This window comes from Monodelphis domestica, chromosome 2, assembly GCF_027887165.1.
Source record: "Monodelphis domestica isolate mMonDom1 chromosome 2, mMonDom1.pri, whole genome shotgun sequence".
Taxonomy (NCBI): domain Eukaryota; kingdom Metazoa; phylum Chordata; class Mammalia; order Didelphimorphia; family Didelphidae; genus Monodelphis; species Monodelphis domestica.
The window spans coordinates 323,241,413-323,262,707 of NC_077228.1; the positions used below are offsets into that span (position 1 = coordinate 323,241,413).

At 33.2% G+C, this 21,295-nt stretch overlaps 1 protein-coding gene across 48 annotated transcripts in view; it reads left to right on the plus strand.

Moving 5' to 3' along the window:
- RIMS1 (regulating synaptic membrane exocytosis 1) overlaps positions 1 to 21,295 on the plus strand; it is a 739,353-nt gene that overhangs the window by 552,313 nt on the left and 165,745 nt on the right. For 11 of the 48 annotated variants that reach the window (XM_056818463.1, XM_056818483.1, XM_056818457.1 and 8 more), the window contains one exon: positions 11,508 to 11,585. The exons of the other annotated variants lie outside the window; for them this stretch is intronic. In XM_056818463.1, coding sequence (XP_056674441.1) covers positions 11,508 to 11,585 — 78 coding nt within the window. The remainder of the gene's footprint in view (positions 1 to 11,507; positions 11,586 to 21,295) is intronic. 48 annotated transcript variants of the gene reach the window in all.

The following is a 21,295-nucleotide window of genomic DNA, read 5'->3' on the forward strand; positions in this document are numbered from 1 at the left end:
TATTTGAGTTGTATCTTAAAAGAAGAGAGGTATTCAGTGAGGTAATAAGAAAGATTGAATTCTGTTTATAGGGATGGTTAATACAAAGGTATAGAGATGAGAGGAAGAAGTTATATGTGAGTGAGAATGGAAGAGTAACTTGTTTGTCTGGAATATGGTAGAGGACTCACAGTGTACAAGAAAGGGATTAGAGTACAATGAGGCTAGCAAGATAGGTTGTTCAGTTATGTAGAGCTTTTAAGAGCTAAACAGAGCAGGTATATTTTATCCTAGAGTAGTCACTAAAGTTTATTGAAAGGGAGGAATGAAATGATTGAATCTGAAATATAAAGAAGACCAGAAAAGGCAGATCACTTTGGTAGAAGTGTGTAGGCTGTCCTGGAATGGTATGAAACTTGAGACAGGGAAACTAATTATGAGACTATTTTAATAATATAGACAAGAGGTGATAGAGTGGAATTAGGGTGGTAGTTATGTGAGTGTAGAGAAGGGGCCAGAAATGAGAAATATTGTGTAGGCAGAGATGGTAGTATTTGGCAACTGAATGGAAATTTGGAATTATAGAAAGTGAGAAGTTGAGGGAAATGCTCAGGTTATAAACCTAGTAGTGTGGAAAAATTGTGATGTCTTTGATAGCAACTGGGAAACTTTAAGGAGGTAGAGGGTTAGGGAAAATATAAAGAGTTCCGTCTTAGACATATTGAGTTTGAGATGTCATCAAATTTTGAAATGTCTAATGTCAATTAGTGGCAGGGAATTGAAGCTCAGGGAATGAGAACATGTCTGCACAGAAATTTTTGAATTTATGAGATCTTTTAAGGTGACCAAAAGAAAGGCTATAGAGATGAAAATATGGCCTAAGAAAGAACCCTGGACAACACTCAACATAATATGCATGATTTCCAGAAAAAAGAAATGGAGCACGAGCAAGTCATTGGAATCTGAAGAAAAACAGGGAAAAGCAGTGTCACAAAAAAACAGAAAAGATAGAATATTTAGATAGATAGATTTAGATAGAATAAGAGGTGTGTGTAATGATGTTAAATGCATCAAGTAGATTGCAAAAGATGATAGCTGAAAGAAAAACTACTAGAGTTGGCAATTAAGAGATCACTCATAAATTTGGAGGAAAGAGTTTTAGGTGAAGGAAGAGGACAAAAGCCAAACTGCAAAGGATGGCAGAATGAGAGGATAAGCAGAGAGTGAATATAGAAATCTTTTGGTAGGGTTTTGGCTGGGAAAGGCAGGTGAGATATGTCACAGTACCTTGAGATGATGTCACAATTTAGTGAAAGTTTTTATATATATAAATGATAGGGATAAAGGGAGGAGAATGAATGATTGAGTTCACAATCTGCTTGAGAAAAGAAGAAAGATGGAATCAAGTACATGTGTAGAAGAGTTGTCCCTTTTAGAGGATGGATGGGAAGGGAAAAGTGAAGGATAATATCAAGGGAATAAGCAAAGGGAAAGGAAAAAGAGGGAGTTTACTTTGGAAGACCTTATTTTTCTTAAGAAAGAACAATAGATGCTCAGTTAAGGGAGAGGAGAGGAAGTTGTGGGAAGTTCAAGTAGGATAGGGAATTAATTTGGGAGGAATGAAAAGGTCAACTTGCTATAATGAAGGTTCATTTGAAATTAGATAAGATGGATTTATGAGGTCAGAATTATTATAACCCAAATAGAAAGATTGTATCACTTCCTTTGACTCCTTTCAGCAGCATGTGAATAGGAACTTAGGGGGCAGATGGTAGGAGTAATCCAGAGATGAGATTTGGGAAGAGATAAGCAACAATAGATCAAGGAAGTGAGGGATTCTAGAATAGAAGGCTATATAGAATTTAATTGTCTAACCATTGTGTTCAAATAAAAGAAAAATAAATGTGATAGTGACTTGAGAAAGTACTAAAGGAGGAAAAGATTGGAAGTCTCAATGATATTGAAAAATAGATTTAGAAGGGGTGAAATATAGGGAAGGATAGAATGATTAAAGGCTACAATTGGATAAAGGAGTATTCAAGTTTTTAATTAAACAACAGAAACATTTGGATTGGAAAAGTAGATCATAGAATTTGAGGAGAGACCAAGGAACTAGGAGATTGGGATAATTGAGGGAATGTGTATGGGTTGACATCTTTTAGAAAAATGGTAGGATTTGTAGAGGAGTGGAAGTCAGTAACCCAGGTGCTAAATTGAGAAAGGAGAATGGCCTGGGAGCCCCATTCAGCAAGAATTATGATCTTAATTGGATGGGGAAAAATTGAAAACAAAGGAGTTTGTTTACTAAATAATGGGGGTAAAGGAAGAGCAGAAGCACAATGGTGACCTAGTAATATTCTGACATCCAGACCAGTATATCTGGGAATGGGAGAGAAGGTAAACTGTCAGAGAATATGGTGAGGAATGAATTGTCATTAGAGAGAAGCCTGATCAAAGGGAGGGCTAGTAGATGAGATATGGATAAGATAAAGATGTCTAGGATGAAAGAAAGTTTGTTTCTTGTGGAATCAGTATTACTGAGGCTATAGTAGAAATTGTGGGCAGTCAGAAGAGACCCAGGGGTGGGGAAGGATTGAGAATTAAGAAGATGAAGATAATAGAACAGAAGGTAGGGACAGAATATAACATATTCCCAAGTGACTGGTGATTAGTACAGAGATAGGGAGAGAAATAGGTGGTAGAGGTTATTAGAATTAGGAGGAGTAGTGAATGAAGTGTAAATTAATTCAGTATTCAGGGGCAAATACCAGGGGTATAGGACCAAGTGGTCACTTTCTCCTACTCTTTCTCTTATGTGTGTATCTGTGTGAGTATGTGTGTGAATGAAAGAAGAGTGCTTCAGTGGTCTCTACTTAGGAAAAAGAATATCGGGCCTTTCCTTCCTTCTCCATTATGGATGGAAGGGCAATAGGCAAAACTAGTTCAGCTAGGGTTCTTCTTTTAGAAGAAGGTATCAGCCAGCCATAGTAGGGTAGAAAATGACATGAAGAATGTAAGGTCTACAATAATGAAATGACTTGTCTAGATAGGTGCTAAGAAGTAGAACTGAGATTCAAACCCAATTTCTCTGGGTAGTGAGATAGGAAGTCATCAAGAGTAGATCAGAATGATTATCAAACAATAATGAAAAACCAGATGATGTTAAAACTCCATAAAATTTTAGTAGATTAAACAATTTTAAGTTTTTAATTTTCTCATTTAGTGTTCAAAATCCTGGAAGCAAGAATGGTAGAAGTTGAGAAATAAGAGGGAAGTTAGTAATCAAATTTATAGGTTATCAGGAAGGAAATGTCTGCAGGTCACACATTATAGAATCCTGAATTCTGGGCTAGTAATCACTGAAATATTGTATGCAAGGATACTAGAGTAAAGGAAATGTATAGTCAGAACCATATAGGAAATCATTATTTGGGGGATGAGGTAAAATAAGCTAAGTAGCTTAGAATTATTAATGTAATGAGAGAAATTAAAAATGGAAAAGTTGTATTCAATTGATGTAATTTCAGAGTTTAAGATATATCAGGGAGGGAGTGGAGTGGTACAATTCAAATTGATGATAGATCATATCCTCATCAATGTATAACCAAAGTTATATACAAAAGAAATTTTACAAATTTCTGTCATATGGATAGTAAAGTCTCTGTCCCTGTCAGAGGATATTAAGAAAGCTGTGAGCTAGACATTAAGTCATAAAAAGATAGGATGATGACCTAGACATTAGATGAAAACATCTGAGAAAAACAAGGTTATATAAAGATATTGAATTCAGAGGGGTGGGGAGTGATGATTAGGATAAAAGTGGAGGAATAGTCTGGAAATGATAGGGGAACTGGAAGATTATTATCTTCTGGTCCTTTGAAACACAGAGGAGGAACAAGTGGTCTTGGGAGGAATAGGTTACAATAGATGCAATATCCTCAAAGAAGGTCTAGATTTCACTTAAAGATTCAAAAGGAATCCTGGTTAAAAAATTCAAGGGTGTAGGAAGTTCCTTGAAAATAAAACTGAGATCTGAAAGGGTGTCTATCACATGGATTTGGGGAAGGGCAAACCAGGCTGTCATGAGTCTGGGGAAACATTGTTTATAAGAGGATTCAGGAGTAACGTAGCATGGGTTGTATATAAAGCTTGTATTTAATGAAAGATTGTAATTGAGCCCCCACACATACACAATGTGATAAAGATTAGTGTGACTACACAGAACAACAAAGGATTTGCATCTCGGTTTAAAATCAAATTTGAAATGGCCCTTTAAAATTTGCCTTTATGAACTCTTATCCTTGGTAGAAAATAATAGCAATATTAAGTTCCCAGGTCTCTAGGAAAGGAGAACTGAGGTAGATGACTCACTAACCCTGTGGCCTGCTTGAACTGTCCATCTTTGTTTCCTGCACTTTTGTAGCAAACAGACCCATTTTAACTTAAAACTAGGTCATATAAAATGAAACAACAAACTTGTTATATTGAAAAACCAAAATCATTTTGTTATTGAAGATGTTTCGTAAAATGGAAAGAACACTGTTTCTCAATGTCAGAAGATGTGGATTCAAGTCCTGCAGATGACACATATTGCCTGTGTGACCTTTGCAAAGTCACAGCTTCCCTGGACCCTGGAGCTTTCCTCTTCCATGAAATGAATAAATTAAACTAGATGATCCTTCCAGCTTGAGGCTTTTCATCAATGTGATAGCACTTAAATGGTGTGCTTGCTGTTATCTATCCTTTAAAACTCAAGATACATTTAGAGATGTTACTTTTAAAAATAAACCACCTTAAGGGATTTTGGTGGTATTTTTCCCTCTTTTCTAAGTCCTTAAGTAAATAATTTGATTAAGAGTTAACTTTTCAGAGTTCTTTCATATCTATTATATTATTTAAACCTCATGTAAATTCAGAAGGTAAGTAGAGCAAGATTACATTATGTTCATTCAACAGAACAAGAAACCAGTAAACAAGACCAAGGTCACTTAGCTACCTAATGTTAAAGACCAAACTAAAACTCAGCTCTCTTGACCCTTAGCCTTGTTTTAATTCCATAGGATCATAATGCCTAAAGATCTTTCTGATTTTCTAGGGTATAAATGTCCAAAGGACACCAACCATTACACTTGGTTAAGCTGTTTCTCTTATAGTGGACCTCAAAAAACTAAATGAAGTAATCACTACAAATAGTGTTAATATAATCTCCTTTCCCCTTAACTAGAACATTTATTATTTAGCCCAATCCTCTATTGCAAAAAAATCACATTAATTCATAGCTTTAGAATTTGATAAGAGCTTGATTAGATGTTATCTTGATGAGTGGAGTCAAATTCAAATTGAGACAGGGTTCAGCAAATCCTAGATAACAATCCTTATGGGATCAGATTGACTTAGTTTTTAATTTTATACTTACCTGAATTTATTGTATTTTTAAATTGTATTAAATAGTTTTCAATTACATTATAATCTGGTTCAATCCTCATTCAGGCAAGAGTGGTGGACATTTCAGTCTAAAACCTATACCTTCAGCCTAAAGGAGAGAAAACTGAAGGTTAAAGAGTTTAAATGAATTATATAATATGAAATGGGAAGAAGTAAAACTGGGATCTGAAACTTGGTCCCCCAGGTTATATATTCAGGATACTTTCCTTAAATCATGCTACCTCTCTAGGCCATAACATATGTAGAATAAATAAATAATGAATTAGTGTGACAGTTCTAATCTGAAAACAGAGGAACCATATTTGTTCTATATCTCAAAATAGCAGCAATTAATATAGTTTGGTTTCCTTTCTTCTTTCAATACATACCATCTCTGTTCATATTTTTTAAAATAAGACACAGATATTATTTACTTGCTATGTCTTTTGTCTAATAATTTGATCCATAAAATATTTGGATCTTCACTGAGTAGTTTTTAAAATCTTTAAACTTCATTTTAAGAAAAAAAAAACCCTCTTACCTTCTACTTTAGAATCAGTGCTGTATTCCAAGGCAGAGGAGTGGTTAGAGCTAGGCAATGGTGATTAAGTGACTGGCACAGGATCACAGAGCTAGGAAGTATCTGAGGCTAGATTTGAACCCAGGACCTCCAGCCTCTAGGCCTGGCTCTCAATCCATTGAACCACCAGGCTGCCCTCATAACATATTCTTTTAAGGAAAGCTCATGAGATAGAATATGCTGAAGTTTACCATTCCAGAGCTATAGATTAACTTGAGCATTTTTGTAGAGATTTGTATTTGGTCTGGTGCTATGATGTAATTAATATAAGGTACTCTTGTGTGTAATCAACATAAGGTATTTTTTCACCTATCTTAACATCTCAGTCAAACTAGTCAATTGTCTGATTGGTTTCTTTTATTCTCAACCCAACATTTCTAGCTTTCAGCTTAGTGGATATGGTTCTGAAATCTCTGTCTTTCTGTTTCTCTGTCTCTGTCTCTTTCTGTTTCTTTCTCTCTGTCTGTCTCTCTTCTTCATTTGTCTGTCTGTCCATATTTCTCTCCTTATATTTTTAAGCTTAGGCATAACCAAATAAGTCTAATTTTTGCCCAATAAAAGTATACCAAGAGAGTTGTCCATACTATCTCAATTTATAACATATTATTACTTTCAAAACTCATAAAATGTTATAAACTGCAGTGGTCTAGAGAGCTCTATTGGAAAATATTTAAAGAAGAGACTTCATCTGCCAAATAAGGCCCCCAATTTTTCTGGCATCTGAAAATGCCATTTTTCAGATGATGATGTAGACATGTATGTAAACACATTAATATAGCATAATCTATGTACCTAATAAAATTTAAAAATAGTAAAATAATTTTAAATGATATGATTTTTGGACCTATGATTTAGTGTAGAAATATTCTGGTGAAGAAATATCATCTACCATTGCAGTCCAGGAACTTTCCTGTGACCTATTTGCACACGTGATAATAGCAATTATATAATATATATATGTATGTATACCCATATAAAGTCTTCTATATAGCCTTAATTCAGTTAGAATAAAGGAAATGTATTGAAGGGGCTGGATAAATTATAGAGGATACATAAGCAAAAATACAAATAGTGAATAAATTACAACAATATTTGCTGACTTTATATGGTGTTTTCCTATTTATAATAGATTTATGTAATTTATCTCATTTGAACTTGGAACAATACCATGATGAATAGAGGAGAGGCATAATTTCCCCCTATCTTATAGTTAGGAACTTACTATCTAGTTGGGAACTTACCAAAATTTACAAAGGTAGCAATGGTGGTGCAATAACTAAAAACTAAGTTTTAGAACTCTAAATATCTTGGGTTTTCCACCATATATGACAGCTGTAGATTTGGAAAACCAAATGATATGATTTTGACTAGACTATTCCTCCAGTGAGAGAATTGAATCTCTGTAATCTTAAACCAACAAATCTAAATCTGAGAGAGCTGTCCTGTGAAAAAATAAAGTAGGATGTCTTTATAATTTGAATCAATGCAGAAGGAACTTCACATCAAATTCCAATGATGTGTGTTTGTTGTTACAATTGATTGGTCAATAGATCTTGAACATCTCTATGCCTAGTTTCTACTCTCAAAGGTCTTTCAGTATAGCTGGAGATACTATTAATGTATGTGAAAATATCAGATAAAATTGAAGTCCTGTACTGCCTTGTGAGGAAGGGACTAAAAGGTCAATAGCTATGTTTCTGTTTCAGTGTGCATAAAAGTCAATCTATTAATGAACTAAAATGACTATTGAAAATGTTAAAGAAATTTTTACAAAGAAAATTACTAAAAACTTAAATAATTACACTTCTTACAATGTCTGCTACCCTGTATACTTCTCTGCATAACCTTGTTCTAAGAGAACCAGAATTTTGATAGTTGAAATGACATACCATAAGGATAATAAAATCAAGTAAGATTCCTTCTCTAGGCATATTTGAATCTTTTATAATAGAATTCAATTTTTTTTGTTTCTGTTAATGGAATGAATCATAGTACCTTGTAAAGTCTGGTCACAATTACTTTGACCTGCACATTTCTTCTTTAGGGGTCCTAGAAATTGGAACTGGAAAGAACTTTAGAGGTCGTCTAGTTTCAATTTCTTGTTTTACAGAGGAAGAAAATGAGGTCCAACTAACTTTCTCTGGGTCACATAGACTGAAAATATGAACCTCCTTCAAAATTTTTTCCAAATATGTTGAAATATATTAAAAACCACTTCATGGTCAGCAAGTTCTCTAATTTGATTTAGCTCTAATTTAATGATCCTATGATTCTGGAGAGTGTTGAGAAAATTATTAAGAGTCTATCAGCACCCTCACCCCCAAGCTACATTAGGAGTATAATCCCAGGGATACTAAAACTACTCTTCATTTAAGGCTTCTTCATGAAACACCCTGTTATTTTCTGGCATCTCTTTGTTAGTGTTTAGGCTTGTATTTTATGAAAATGTCCAAGGGGTAGAATGTATTCAGTCACATGTCACATCTGTACTAGATTCATATCCCATAGCTATAGATAATGCTGAACATTACCCACACACACACACTCTGTGGACCTCTGATTTCACCTAAACCACAGTCCAGTAACTTATTGGTCATTAGGAATGAAACTGGAGATGAGAAATGACTAGGTAACATTGGATGACACTTGCTGAGGAAGGAGAAAGGAAGAAAATAGGGAGGAGAGAAGGAAGAGAAGGGAGAAGAGGTAAATAAAGGAGATGTGAATGGAAAGAGATTTGCAGAGTGTTGAGTGGTTGAGTGGTTGAGCACATCTGGATCAGTCAAAAGACTTTCTTCATACATCAACCAAACAAACAATTATACATATATGTATGTACATGTATTTATAATTATACATATGTATTTATAAAATCTTGAATTTGGTACCTGACTTTAAGGCTTTTTTTCCTGACTTTAACTCTCTTTTCATTTATATCTTTTGGTAGGAAATGGATTATGTAGCAAAAAATATGTTTTAACTTCACTGTATTTCCAGGGAAACATATCTTATATTTGTATTTTTTTTTAATTTCTTCCACACATATAGAGATTTCCCTCCTCAATACTTCTATCTTGCCACTAGATGGCAAAAACCAACACAATTTCCAGAGATTTGATATTGGCACCAGGGACAGAAATATGTCAGTGAGGATAAGAATTAGAGAATGGAAGGCATAGAAATTGAAGAGAGAGTGAGAGACAGAGACAGAGAGAGTAAAAGCAAGAAAGAAAGAGGTTAGGATTGAGAGTCAGTGAAAGTTGCTAAAGGCAAGGAAGAGAAAAGACAGATGAGAAGGAAAGTAAGGGACAAAAGGAAAAAGAATCATCATACCAAAATAGTTTCAGTGTTTTTCTTATATATGAGCTAAATAGAAAAGAATAAAAAATTTAAAAGTTCTAAAAAACTGATGCTAATTTTTAAACATGATCTTTTCAGATTGGCTAAGTACAAATATGGAAATGTAATAAAATGTACTTTCTTCACATAGTTTTAGTAGCCTTTTGACATTTTAATTTTGAAATAGATGGCATCATTTTAATGTATAAAAATTATTAAAAGGTTTTCATTATCTCAGTGGATTCACCGTCTAAGAAAAAATGAAGCAAATCACTTCCTAATTGCATGCATATCAGCATATCGAAGGACTTTGAGTGCACAACAGCATTTATTATGCTTAATTCAATACTTGTGTTAAAAAGATTACCTTTTAACATCATACATCCCAAAGAGTTTTCCAAATGCTCAGATTCTCCTCCTAGTTCTCCATTTTCCATTATCATGGAACTTTCTCATTTTCTTTCTTTCTTTGAACAATACATGGACTGGAATTTTGCCTCAAGAAGCAAGTTTATCCGTGATGACCTCAAGTTAAAATGATCTTGTTTATATAATAAAATGTTGATAAGATTTCCACAGAAGCTAAAATGCTATTTTAGTCCATACTTAAACTTTTGCAACATTTGAAATACATCTTAATGAGAGAAACCTCATTAGGCATAATGGATGTATATAATTATGGCAATGATGTTTCATTCCAAGTTTATATGTGCAGTATGGAAGACAAAAGAGATGGGAAACCCTTAAGAAGTTTTACTTTATGTTTCAGTTTAAGAGATTATAAGTCTACAATACATAACTACTGAAGAGTTTAAATAACACTAGGATATATTTAATTTAATAGCACATTATGCTCTATTGTCATTATTATCATTAACTTTAAGAACCTACTAAGGGCCAGGAATTAGAATAAGTATTGAGGATAAAATGGGAAAAATGAATGATCCTTGACTTCAAGGAACTTCCATTCTCCTGTAATCCTCTAGTTTAAATCTTTTCACATTACATTTGAGGAAACTAAGGACCAGATTGCATATTTGACTTTCTACAAGATCACACAATTTGGTAAACAAACAAAAACCCTTCCTCATTATGTGGCTGGTGCCACAGGTTCCTAAATAACTGTCAAAGCTGCATGCTCCATAATAGCAGTTGTATGTAAAAAAGAAAATCATTGATAATTTCTAATATTTCTAAATAGTCTTTTATATTCTTAGTCATGTTACCAAATTTAGTTTTTTTCATTACCATAGAAATTATATTGAGTACTCTAAAGTACACTGAGAATATGTAGTCCAGCCTCTTTATTTTACAAATCAGGCAAGTAATGTCAGAGAAGTAAAATGACTTTTCTGAAGCCACAGAGTTGGCAAGTGATCCAAATGGGATCTGACCATAAGGCATCTAACACTAAAGACAATTCCCTTTCCTATATTCTTCATTCAAGTGAAGAAAACTAAAGTCACAGAGTTAGTTACTGGACAAACCAGAATGGAAATCAAATATTCCAATTTTCAACCTAGGGATCTTTCTATTATCATTTAATGCATGTAGTTTCACAAAGTATACATGTATATTTGAAATTTTAATCTAAATTTTAGAAAAATAAAATGTTCTATAGAATGGAAACACAAAGAACTTTTACATTGTGTTGGGCTCCACATTACTCAAGCCCTAATCCATCTTTTATAGTATGTTGATTCTTCAAATGCGTCACTAGTGTATTTCAGACAAAAGATCTCATTCTGCCATCTCCTAAGAGTTGGAGTGATAAAAGCATTTTTTTAATTGTTCTAATGTATCATTTTGATGTTCAACCTCTATACTAAATTTATTTTAAAATCAATATGAGCAAAAGAAAAACAATCAGGAATAAACATTTAAAATTATATCCAGTTTTTCCCCAGTGAAACTTTTGGAACATTTACATTTTAAAATATGAAATAATTTGCATATCTTAGTTCCTCTTATTATATTATGTAATGATTAATTTATTTAAAATGTATCCATCTTAAAACACGTATATCATTAAAAAGGATAATTATGAAGCAAAGAAAAAGCATTTTGCCTGTTGATGATACTTTTCCAGTATTCATTTTTCCATATATTCCATATATCTTTTACTTTGAGAAAATACTAAATGTACTGTTTTTTCCTGTTCTGTTCATTGGACAAACCGGGGTAGATGGTCCCCCTCTCTAGATAGGCGAAGACCTACTAGTCCCAGGATTCAAATCCAGCATGCATCTCCTGAGGATGACAGGTACTAGTCAATTCCTCCTAATGGCAAAGTAACCTAAAATTTTGTATGCCACCAAATCGAATATACTGAAAATAAGTTCATTACATGCTTACTGCCAGGATCTCAAAAGAAAAAATCCTTGTGATTCCATCCCTGATTGTTTCCCATTATTATTATTCAGCACCAAGGAATGCTCACAGAGATTAATCTTGGTGAACAATCAGAGACACTATTCAGAATGCAATGCTGCCAAATAAACCATGTTTTGATTTTCATCTTTTGGCAAAATATTTAATATTAATTTCCATCTTAATGCAATCTTTAAAACCATTCATGCATGTCCTCAGGTGCTTTATAATGCCTTAATTTCTGCTGCAGAGCCTGTTTCTTTTATTCTCAGACAGAGAAAAACTCAATTGTCTCATTTCTCAGAATTATTGCTGATAATTTCTAGCATGGGAAAGAAAAAGGCTCTGTGGCACATACCATCATCCAACAACTAGAAGTGACATATTTCATGTTTTCACTTTTAAAGCCAAGCATTATACAGGGTCAGTTTTGCTGGCAAGCTTGGTTTGATCAAATAATGCCAGTCTCTCCATACACTTTATATGCTAATGGTCATAGGTCACATATTCCATTGCTTCCAGGCTCAGTTGTGTTATCTCTTTTCCAATCCATTTTTAGGATCTGTTATACTAGTTTTAATATGTATTGAGTTAAATATTGCTAATAATTTGTCTTATGTGGTTGATTTTTTAGTATCAGCAAAAATCAATTCAACTTTTTAACATAGACTTCAAAAGTTAGATTTTATTCAAACCTTTAACTAAATTTAATTTAGGGGCACATTTGACTGTGTATTTCCTCCAAAAAATTATGATTTACTGTTTTATGTTTCTGTGATTTGGGGGAATTCAGTTATCAATAAGCTTTCCTTTGAGATAGCAATCAGAAAAGCTAAGGTATGTATATGGGGGAGAAAGGATATGCTGATATATATTTTCCCCTTCAATGGAGAAAGGCCAACAAAGTTTAATTTTTAAAAACTCCATTGTACCCACCTGCTTACTTGAAATGCAATTAGCCTATTAGTACAAGCTCAAAATTAATTTTTATTATCTTTCACTCTCTGCAGGAACTTATAACTTAAGATACTTTGAGACTTTTGGTTAAGTAGTCTTCAAATGTTTAAAAAATATTCAGGGGGCAGCTGGGTGTCTCAGTGGATTGAGAGTCAGGCCTAGAGATGGGAGGTCCTAGGTTCAAATCTGGCCTCAGATACTTCCCAGCTGTGTGACCCTGGGCAAGTCACTTAACCCCCATTGCCAAGCCCTTACCACTCTTCTGCCTTGGAGCCAATACACAGCATTGACTCCAAGACGGAAGGTAAGGGTTTAATATATATATATATATATATTCAACCTTTTCTTTTCCCCTTGAAAAAGTTTTCTCAAGAAAATGTTTCAAAAATTTATCCTATATATGGAAATTTCTACTATTTATCAATCCATCCACATTATATGATATGAATAGCATGCCAAATCTTGAGTCAAAAAGGCTTGAGGTCAAATCTAACCTCAGACATTTACTACTCAAATGACCCTGGGAAAATCATTTAACCTCTGTTTGCCTAAGTTGTCTCAACTATAAAATGGGAATAACTAAACCTACCTCCCCCAATGTTGTTTTGAAGATCAAATGAGATAAATTCCCAAAAACCATATAGCACAATTCATAAAACAGAGTAGGCACTTTATAAATGCTTATATCCTTCCTTTTCCCACTAGGTATATGAAGCAAGCATTCTGCTAGATTCTACTGGGAAAATATAATTACTAAAATAATCCCTCTTTGCAAAAAATGTTACATTCTAATGAGAGAGACAACAAGGATTCATATATTTGTGCATGCATGTATATACATATATATACACACATCCATACATATCTGTATACAAGTATGTGTGTATATATGAGGATATAAAATAAAGATCTGTAATATGTACATGAGGAATATAAATATGACGTAGCTAAATAAAAGGCAGTTAGGGAGGTGGGGACTAGCAAATGAAGGAATTAGGAGAGGATTCACCTAAAAGTCATGTTTGCAGTCTGTTTTGAAAGGAAACAGAAAATTTGTGAGTCAGAGGTGAGAAGAGAGTCCATCTGAGGCACTGGTGCTTCTTTATAGACAGTTTGCTGGTTAGGGCCAAAGCAAAAAATCATTACCTCTGGAAAGAATTAAGCCTCTCAAGATTACGAAAGCTTCTAAAGCATGAAATAACAGATTTTGAGGAGGAAAGTACCTTAGAAGTATACGATTTGATCTAAAACTATAATTTTAACTATGAGGATATGATTTAAAAAGATTGTGACTTGCCAAAGGTCACACAGTTGCAATTTGAACCTGGTAGCCAGCAACATCTCTGAACATGTCTAAGTAACTGCAAATATTAAATAAGAAATAAAAAATGTATAGAATATGTTAAACATAAATCAATTGACACTGACTATTATAATTTTATCCAAAAGTTCAAATGATATAAGTCATCACAACAAAAATATCAAGAGAACCAAGTAAGCATTTTATGCAGGAGACACTTGACTTTTCAAGTAGAAAGAGAGGATTGGCAAAGGCAACACTAATTTACAATATCAATATATCTCAAATACCTAACTAAAAAGAAGGATAATAATTATAAGCAGTTTCACACAAAGCACAGAGAACCACTGAATTATAAACATGGCAACAGAAAATTAGACAAACTAGCCAGTTAATCAAAGACTGGAAAAATGGAAGATGGATGTAAATTGGAAACTATATGTAAAATTAATATTCCAGGCTCTTATTTCAATCATAGATGACTCAGTAATCTCATTTGAACCCTAATATTTCAGTCCTGGATTTACTGATAGGAGAAATAAGGGCCACTAAAGAAAACAAAGATAGGAAAAAACAAAAGCCAGATTAGATCTAATGGATAGAGAAGATACATTCTGGTCATGATATGATTATTGGGGTATTGAGGAAACCATAAAGAACATGCCAAAGTGATTGAAAAAGTTCAGATTGTATCAATACTATTCTTTAAGCTTTAACTTCTTAAAACTATGCATAGAAACAATTTTTTACAATTGTTTTCTGATATATTGTGCATCGGCTTCTCTCCCTCCTCCTTGAGGTGGTTAATAGTATAAGTTAGATTATATTAATACTAAAAAAACATCACCAGGAGAACATCAATACTGCTATCAAAAGAGCCTATACTCTAAGCTAGATTACTTTCAGAAAATTGCAAAGTTCTTTTACTGACCTCAGACTTCCAATGTAACAGCAGCCTGTCTTTGAAGCATCAATATTCTTCTGGTACTGCCATGTGGCAGTTAAGTCAGAATATCACCACCTTCAAATATATTTCCAACAAGGAACTCTAAAGAACAGGAAAAAGCAATGGCCTGAGTGAACTGTATGATAGGAAAAGATGGGCTAGCTATGTGGCAACAGTAAGAGATGGCAGTTGGATAGTCAGAGCTCCCTAGTAATACCAGAGAGGCCTCCAGTACCTTGGATGAATCCATAAGAGGATGTGGACAGAAATTCTACAGCCCTTGATTAGTGTCATCAGTGAGAAGCTCCCAAACTGATGAGATCACAAATGTATTCGAACACTGAGTAATCTGCAAAGAAGAGATCAATATATAGTGTGTTTCTGGACCTCTCTTTTCAAGTTTTCTTGTACTTGACAGCAACTAGATGGTACACTAGGTAGAGATTTGTACTTGAAGTCAAGAAGATCTACATTCATCTCCTTCCTTAGATACTGTATGATCCTGGATAAGTCATTTAATTTCTTTGCCTCAGTTTTCATATCTTTAAATGGAATAATAATAGCTCCTACCTTTTAGGCCTATTTTAAGGATAAAATGAAATAACATTTGAAAGAAGCATTGTAAACTTTAAAGGATGTATCCATATATAACTATATATAAACACATATATGTATGTATCTCTGTGTGTTTTTATATATATTTGTATTAGTTATTAAATTATTAGTTGGTTGAACCTGCTAAAACTTGCCTTCACAAGTCTCCTGGGGGCACTGAGAGATTAAATTATTTCCCCAGATTCACAGAGTGTGAAAGATAGGACTTGAACTCAGATCTTCTTGACTTTGAGGACTGATCTATATCCACTATATAATAACTCTCTTGTTTTTGTTACTTGGAATATAACTTTATCTTTTTACACACATTAAAGTTTATCTTCATGCATTGAGGTAGGATATATATATATATGAAAGATAAACTGATAATAACAGTTCAAATAATATTTTGCTATAAAATTCACCTTGTGAATTTGAAGCATAATTAATTAATATTTTTGAAACTTTTTGAAAAATACTATTGCAAAGCCTCCCCTTCTTAGACAGCTGTGAAGTTTTCTTAGGCAATGATACAAATAAGGTAGACATTTCTGACCCTGAAGTCAATCCTAGGTATTTGGCAAACATACTCTGGGGTTGGAGGGGTGGGGAGAAGGGTGGAAATAAAGGAAGGGGCATGAATTTGCCAGATGAAGTCTTGCTTTTTAACTTTACTATTTCAGTGACAATGTCCATTTGGCATGATTGCTATTTTTAATATGTTATAATTTACCCAGTTGAGGACTTGATGTTCTTGGAACAAAGATTCACTGTGCAAATAGCTTTATTTAAATTCCTTAAAGCTGCTGTACTTCATATGTACTCCAATTGTACTTCTGCCCAAGAACAAAATGCAGGCCTAGTTTCAGCACTTAAAATGGACTTTTTAAAAGTATATGAATAGAACTATGAGAACTTTCATTAGTATTATATACTTTGGGGAAACAAATAAATAGCAAATATTAATAAAAGAAGGTAAAAAATTCAAAGAATGACCAGATAGCAATTATATCTTTGTAGATAAATTTATTATTAATTAGGGAAGTTGTAAGTTTGATGGTCATTAAGACTATTTCCTTTTAATTATTTCTTATGTTTTAAAGCCTTTAAACTTTTCAAAATGATTTCATCTACATTATTTCCATTGATCTTCATAATAACTCTCTGGGGTAGAAGGGCAATTATTCCAAACACCACACTTCACACGTGAGGAAATTGAAGCTCAGAAAGGAAGTCATTCAAACTCATAATGTGAGTGCTGAACCTAGAACCAATGTTCTGCTTTCCAATCCAGTGATTTGTGTTATTTTAGCTATGTATCTATAGCCAAATACAACATGCTTTGCCTATTGGTAAGAACCAAAGAGGTATTCAAAATAAGAAACTACAATTTTCACTTAAAGGTATTTGTGAACTCATTAACGTAGAAACTTCTCTCAGGGTACAGGTTGCATTTCATCTCTGCCTTCTCATTCTTTGTGACTCTTATACTTGTCCTCTAAATCCTCACAAGAGGTATTCCATCATGATCAAGGCATTCATTTAATAGTTTTTACTTTATATATTGTACTTCCAACTACACGTCATAAATTATAAATTATACAGTAGGACTTCTTCATCCTTTTGCTTTTTTCCATATGTATCTATGTAGATCAAACTTTTTAAAATAATATCAGATATCATTTTGGAGGCCCAGAATTGTACATTAATTCCAACATGAAGTCTTCTGCAAATTAGTAATTAGAGAACTCATCAGTTATATAAAATGTTCTTTCCATTTTTCAATATTACCATGGAAAATTTTTTGTCAAAAGAGAGCCTTTAGGCACTGAAGGGGAAAAATTATTTTGAAAAAAAAGGTAAACAAAGTAACTAAAATTAGCCATCCAATCTTAACAACATGTTGTGGGTTGGAAATGGAACAAACAAATGATATATAGAAAAGAGCTGTAAATATTACATAGAAAACTTTTTTCATCATAGACATTTAAGAAACAACATTTGAAATATAATATCACAGGCCTTGAAGTGTTCTGTGAACAAGTATAAATGGAACTAGAGGAAACAAAGATGAAAACAGTTGGACTGAATCAAGTGTACATACAGAGATGGTCAATGTAGACAGTAACATAATTTTGAGGCTTGTGAAGGGATTATTCTTAAGATATCTGAAAGAGGGATGGATACTAAAAACTTGGAAAAAATATTTAACTTTATTTTGATCTTTTCTTCAAGAAAAAATAAAATGAGAAAATGTCAATAATTCCTTATCCTTTTACTTACTTTCCTAATTCTACAAAATCATATTCCAAATATAAAGGGCATTCTTACTAAGTTATAAGAAGGAAAGAAAAAGACAAAGACCCCTACAAACAATATTCTCCAACAACTCACATCTTCTCATTCACAAAATAGAATAATAGAATAAAATTCTGGAGCTCCAAAGGACCTCAAAGCCTCAGGAAGGCTAAATATGTTAGCTACCATCAAACAGATAATAGACATCAGATTCTAAGGAGCAGCTAGGTGACATAATGGATAGAGAGTTGGGTCTGGATTCACTCACCTTCCTGCATTCAAATCTGGCCTCAGATTAACTAATGACACTGAGCAAATCACTTAACACCATTTGCCTCAGTATCCTATGACCTTGACTTGTAAACCATTCTAGTAACTTCACAAAGAAAACTTCAAATGAAGTCACAAAGAGTCAAACTCAACTGAAAAACCACTTATCACCAAAGAAAAGCAAACTGCTTCATCACATGTGTGGATGGGGATATGATTGGGGATGGAGACTCTAAGCGATCACCCTAATGCAAATATTAATAATATAGAAATAGGTCTTGATCAATGACATGTAAACTCAGTGGAATTGCTCGTTGGCTATGGGGTGGGGGGAAGTAGAAAAAGGGGAGAGAAAGTACATGAATCATGTAACCATGGAAAATATACTAAATTAATTAAATAAAATTTTTTGAGATAAGAAAAAAAAAACAAAGGAAAAAAACATCAACCATACCAAAGCTTTTAATGCTGGAAGAGAGCTGAGTTTAGTTATTATAACTCTACATTTATTGTCTAAAAAAATCAAGAAACTAAGTCACTTTAACCAAGATTTTCCAGTTAGTAACATGATGTAAGATGTAATTTCCTTTATGTGAACTATAGTCTTTCTTTTGTTTCTTCTACATGTTGTGCCTTATAATAGCAAAAATGCTCCAGACAAAATATTTAATTCCTGTTGGCCCTGTTAAGTACATAGTAGTCCCTTAGGTAATTTGAATCAATTTGACTGAAAGATTTTATTTAATTTATTAACTCAGATATTTTATAGCATCATAATCAGGTAGCTCTCACATGAAGATACATGTACATTAGCAGGGAGGGGATAGGGAATGTATTTTCTTCAGGCTTTTTCCTAATCTGTAAAATAAAAGATTTAGCCTAAATACTCTTTAAGATGACTTCTAGCACTAAACTTCAATTTTTGTCAGTAGCAATAATGATTATTTTATACTGTATATGTATATATATATATATATATATATATATATTTCTGTGATTTTTTCAGTGTAAGTAACTTTATATTATGGTAGATGAAGCAAGGCAGCACAGTAGATAGATTGCCGGGTCTGAAGTCACAAAGATGCATTCAAATCTGTTCTGAGACACTGATTAGGTGTGTGATTCAACCCGAGTCACTTTAACCACTATCTACCTTAATTTCCTTGACTATGAAATAGATATAATAAATAGTAACAATTTGCCAGGTTATTTTAAGGATTACATTCTAAGCACGTTTGTTCTTCAGCCATTTTTCAGCCACTTCTGACTCTTTATCACCCTATTTGGGGATTTCTTGGCAAAAATAATAGAGTGGTTTGCCATTTCCTTCTCCAGCTAATTTTATAGATGATAAAACAGAGGCAAAAGGAGTTAAGTGACTTTCCTAGTTTCACACAGCTAGTAAGTGCCTGAAGCCCCTTTGAACCCAGGAAGATGAGTCTTCCTGATTCCCGGCCTGGTACTCTCTCCACTGTAGAACCTCACTGTCCTTAACACACATAGTAGGTGCTTAATAAAATTTCCCCCCTTTCTTAATATAATATATCAACATCTCATCTGTAATTTGTCATCTTAAAGGATGGCCTAGAACACTTACAGTTTAAATGACTTGGCTACATAACTAGTATTATTCCTCAGAAACAGGGCTTGAATGAAAGTCTTGCTGACTTGAAGGTTAACCCTGTATCTATTATGCCATGTTACCCATCAATATTTTTTTTAATAAATTCAATCAAACTAGAATTATAAGTTCTGCCTGGCCAGCTACTTCTTTTTAATGCAGTGTTCCTTTTGGTAACAGTTCTGGGGATTCTTCACTTTCTCAGCAAACTAAACTCAAAATGTTCAGTTTTATTTAATATAGTCTTTGATCAGACACTAAATTCCAATTTGTATCACAATATCAACCAAATGAAGACTTCTATATTGAAAACTCATCTCTTTTTAGGTAAAAAGAGACATGCTGGTCATGGCTGGTAGTAAATAAATTAGGTCTAACATGCTTTTCAGTTTTATTTGTGTTATTAACATTGTCTCCACTTTTTTTAAATTAAGGAGACAAAAATCATATTTACTGATTTTCAAGATAAATTCTTAAACTGAAAATTTAACAATCGGCTCTACTGATCTGAATTTACTTTGCTTCAGTAGCCCAGTGTGTTTACTAATGATGCCAGTGTATACAAAACAGAGGTCTATCTTTGAAACTATTCCGAATAGAAATAATTCTAATGTAACACATGTTTATGACTTAAGTCTACTGCATATTTTAACAAATGCTGAAAATTATGCTAATTTAAATTCTTATTTAGCTACAGTGTGTCTATGCAATAGAAAATTTATAGAGCTAAGAAAAACCTTATTTCTGGGGTTTTGTTAGACCTGCTCCTACCAATCTAAAGCTCAAAACAGGACAGATAATCTCTTTATGTTCTAGATAGTTCTACTTTAATTAACTTGATGACATTATTATTATTATTAATATCATTAGGCTAAATTTTTTTATTGAAGGTAGCCCAAGAATCTGAAGGTTACAAAAACAGATGATATAAAAAACTGCAATGCAGATTGATGGAACTTTTTTTCCTTTGAGAATTTGCTGGGGGGTTTTAATTCATTTAGCAGAGAATTGTCAAAATTGAGTTAAGCACACATCAAAGTAAAATTTAAGCATTCATCAAAATTAAGATAATCACTGGACAGAGAACTGTCAAATTTAAGTTAAGCATTCATCATTTTCAGTCTTTGAGAGTTGCATGGAGAAAATGGAAAGAATTTTTTTTTAAATGGCATCTGTTTTGTTAAGGTATTTAAGTCCTCAGGAAAAGAAAGTTTCAAGTTTCTATGCCAATTTAGAACAAGTGGAAGTTTATATAGATAATTACCAAGATGCTTAGTCTTGATTTAAGAACCTTAAAACATGAAAAAATGTATATTAATTAATTAATCAGGTCACTATGTAATTAACTGAAATGAAGCTAATGAAAAGGAATAATATAAAATTTTATTTTAATTCAGTAGTGACAAGATTAATTGATGGATTGTTGAGGTCAATTCTGGTCACTTTGGCATCCACTTTCCTGGGGCTTTCAAGACCAGAATGTAGGAGAAACAAGATGCCATAGTGAATACAGTAATAGATTTGGAATCAAGGGAACCTGGGTTCAAGTCCCTGATCAAGCTCCAGGAACATTATTTAATCTTTCTGAGTCTTAGTTTCCTCATCTGTAAAATGTGC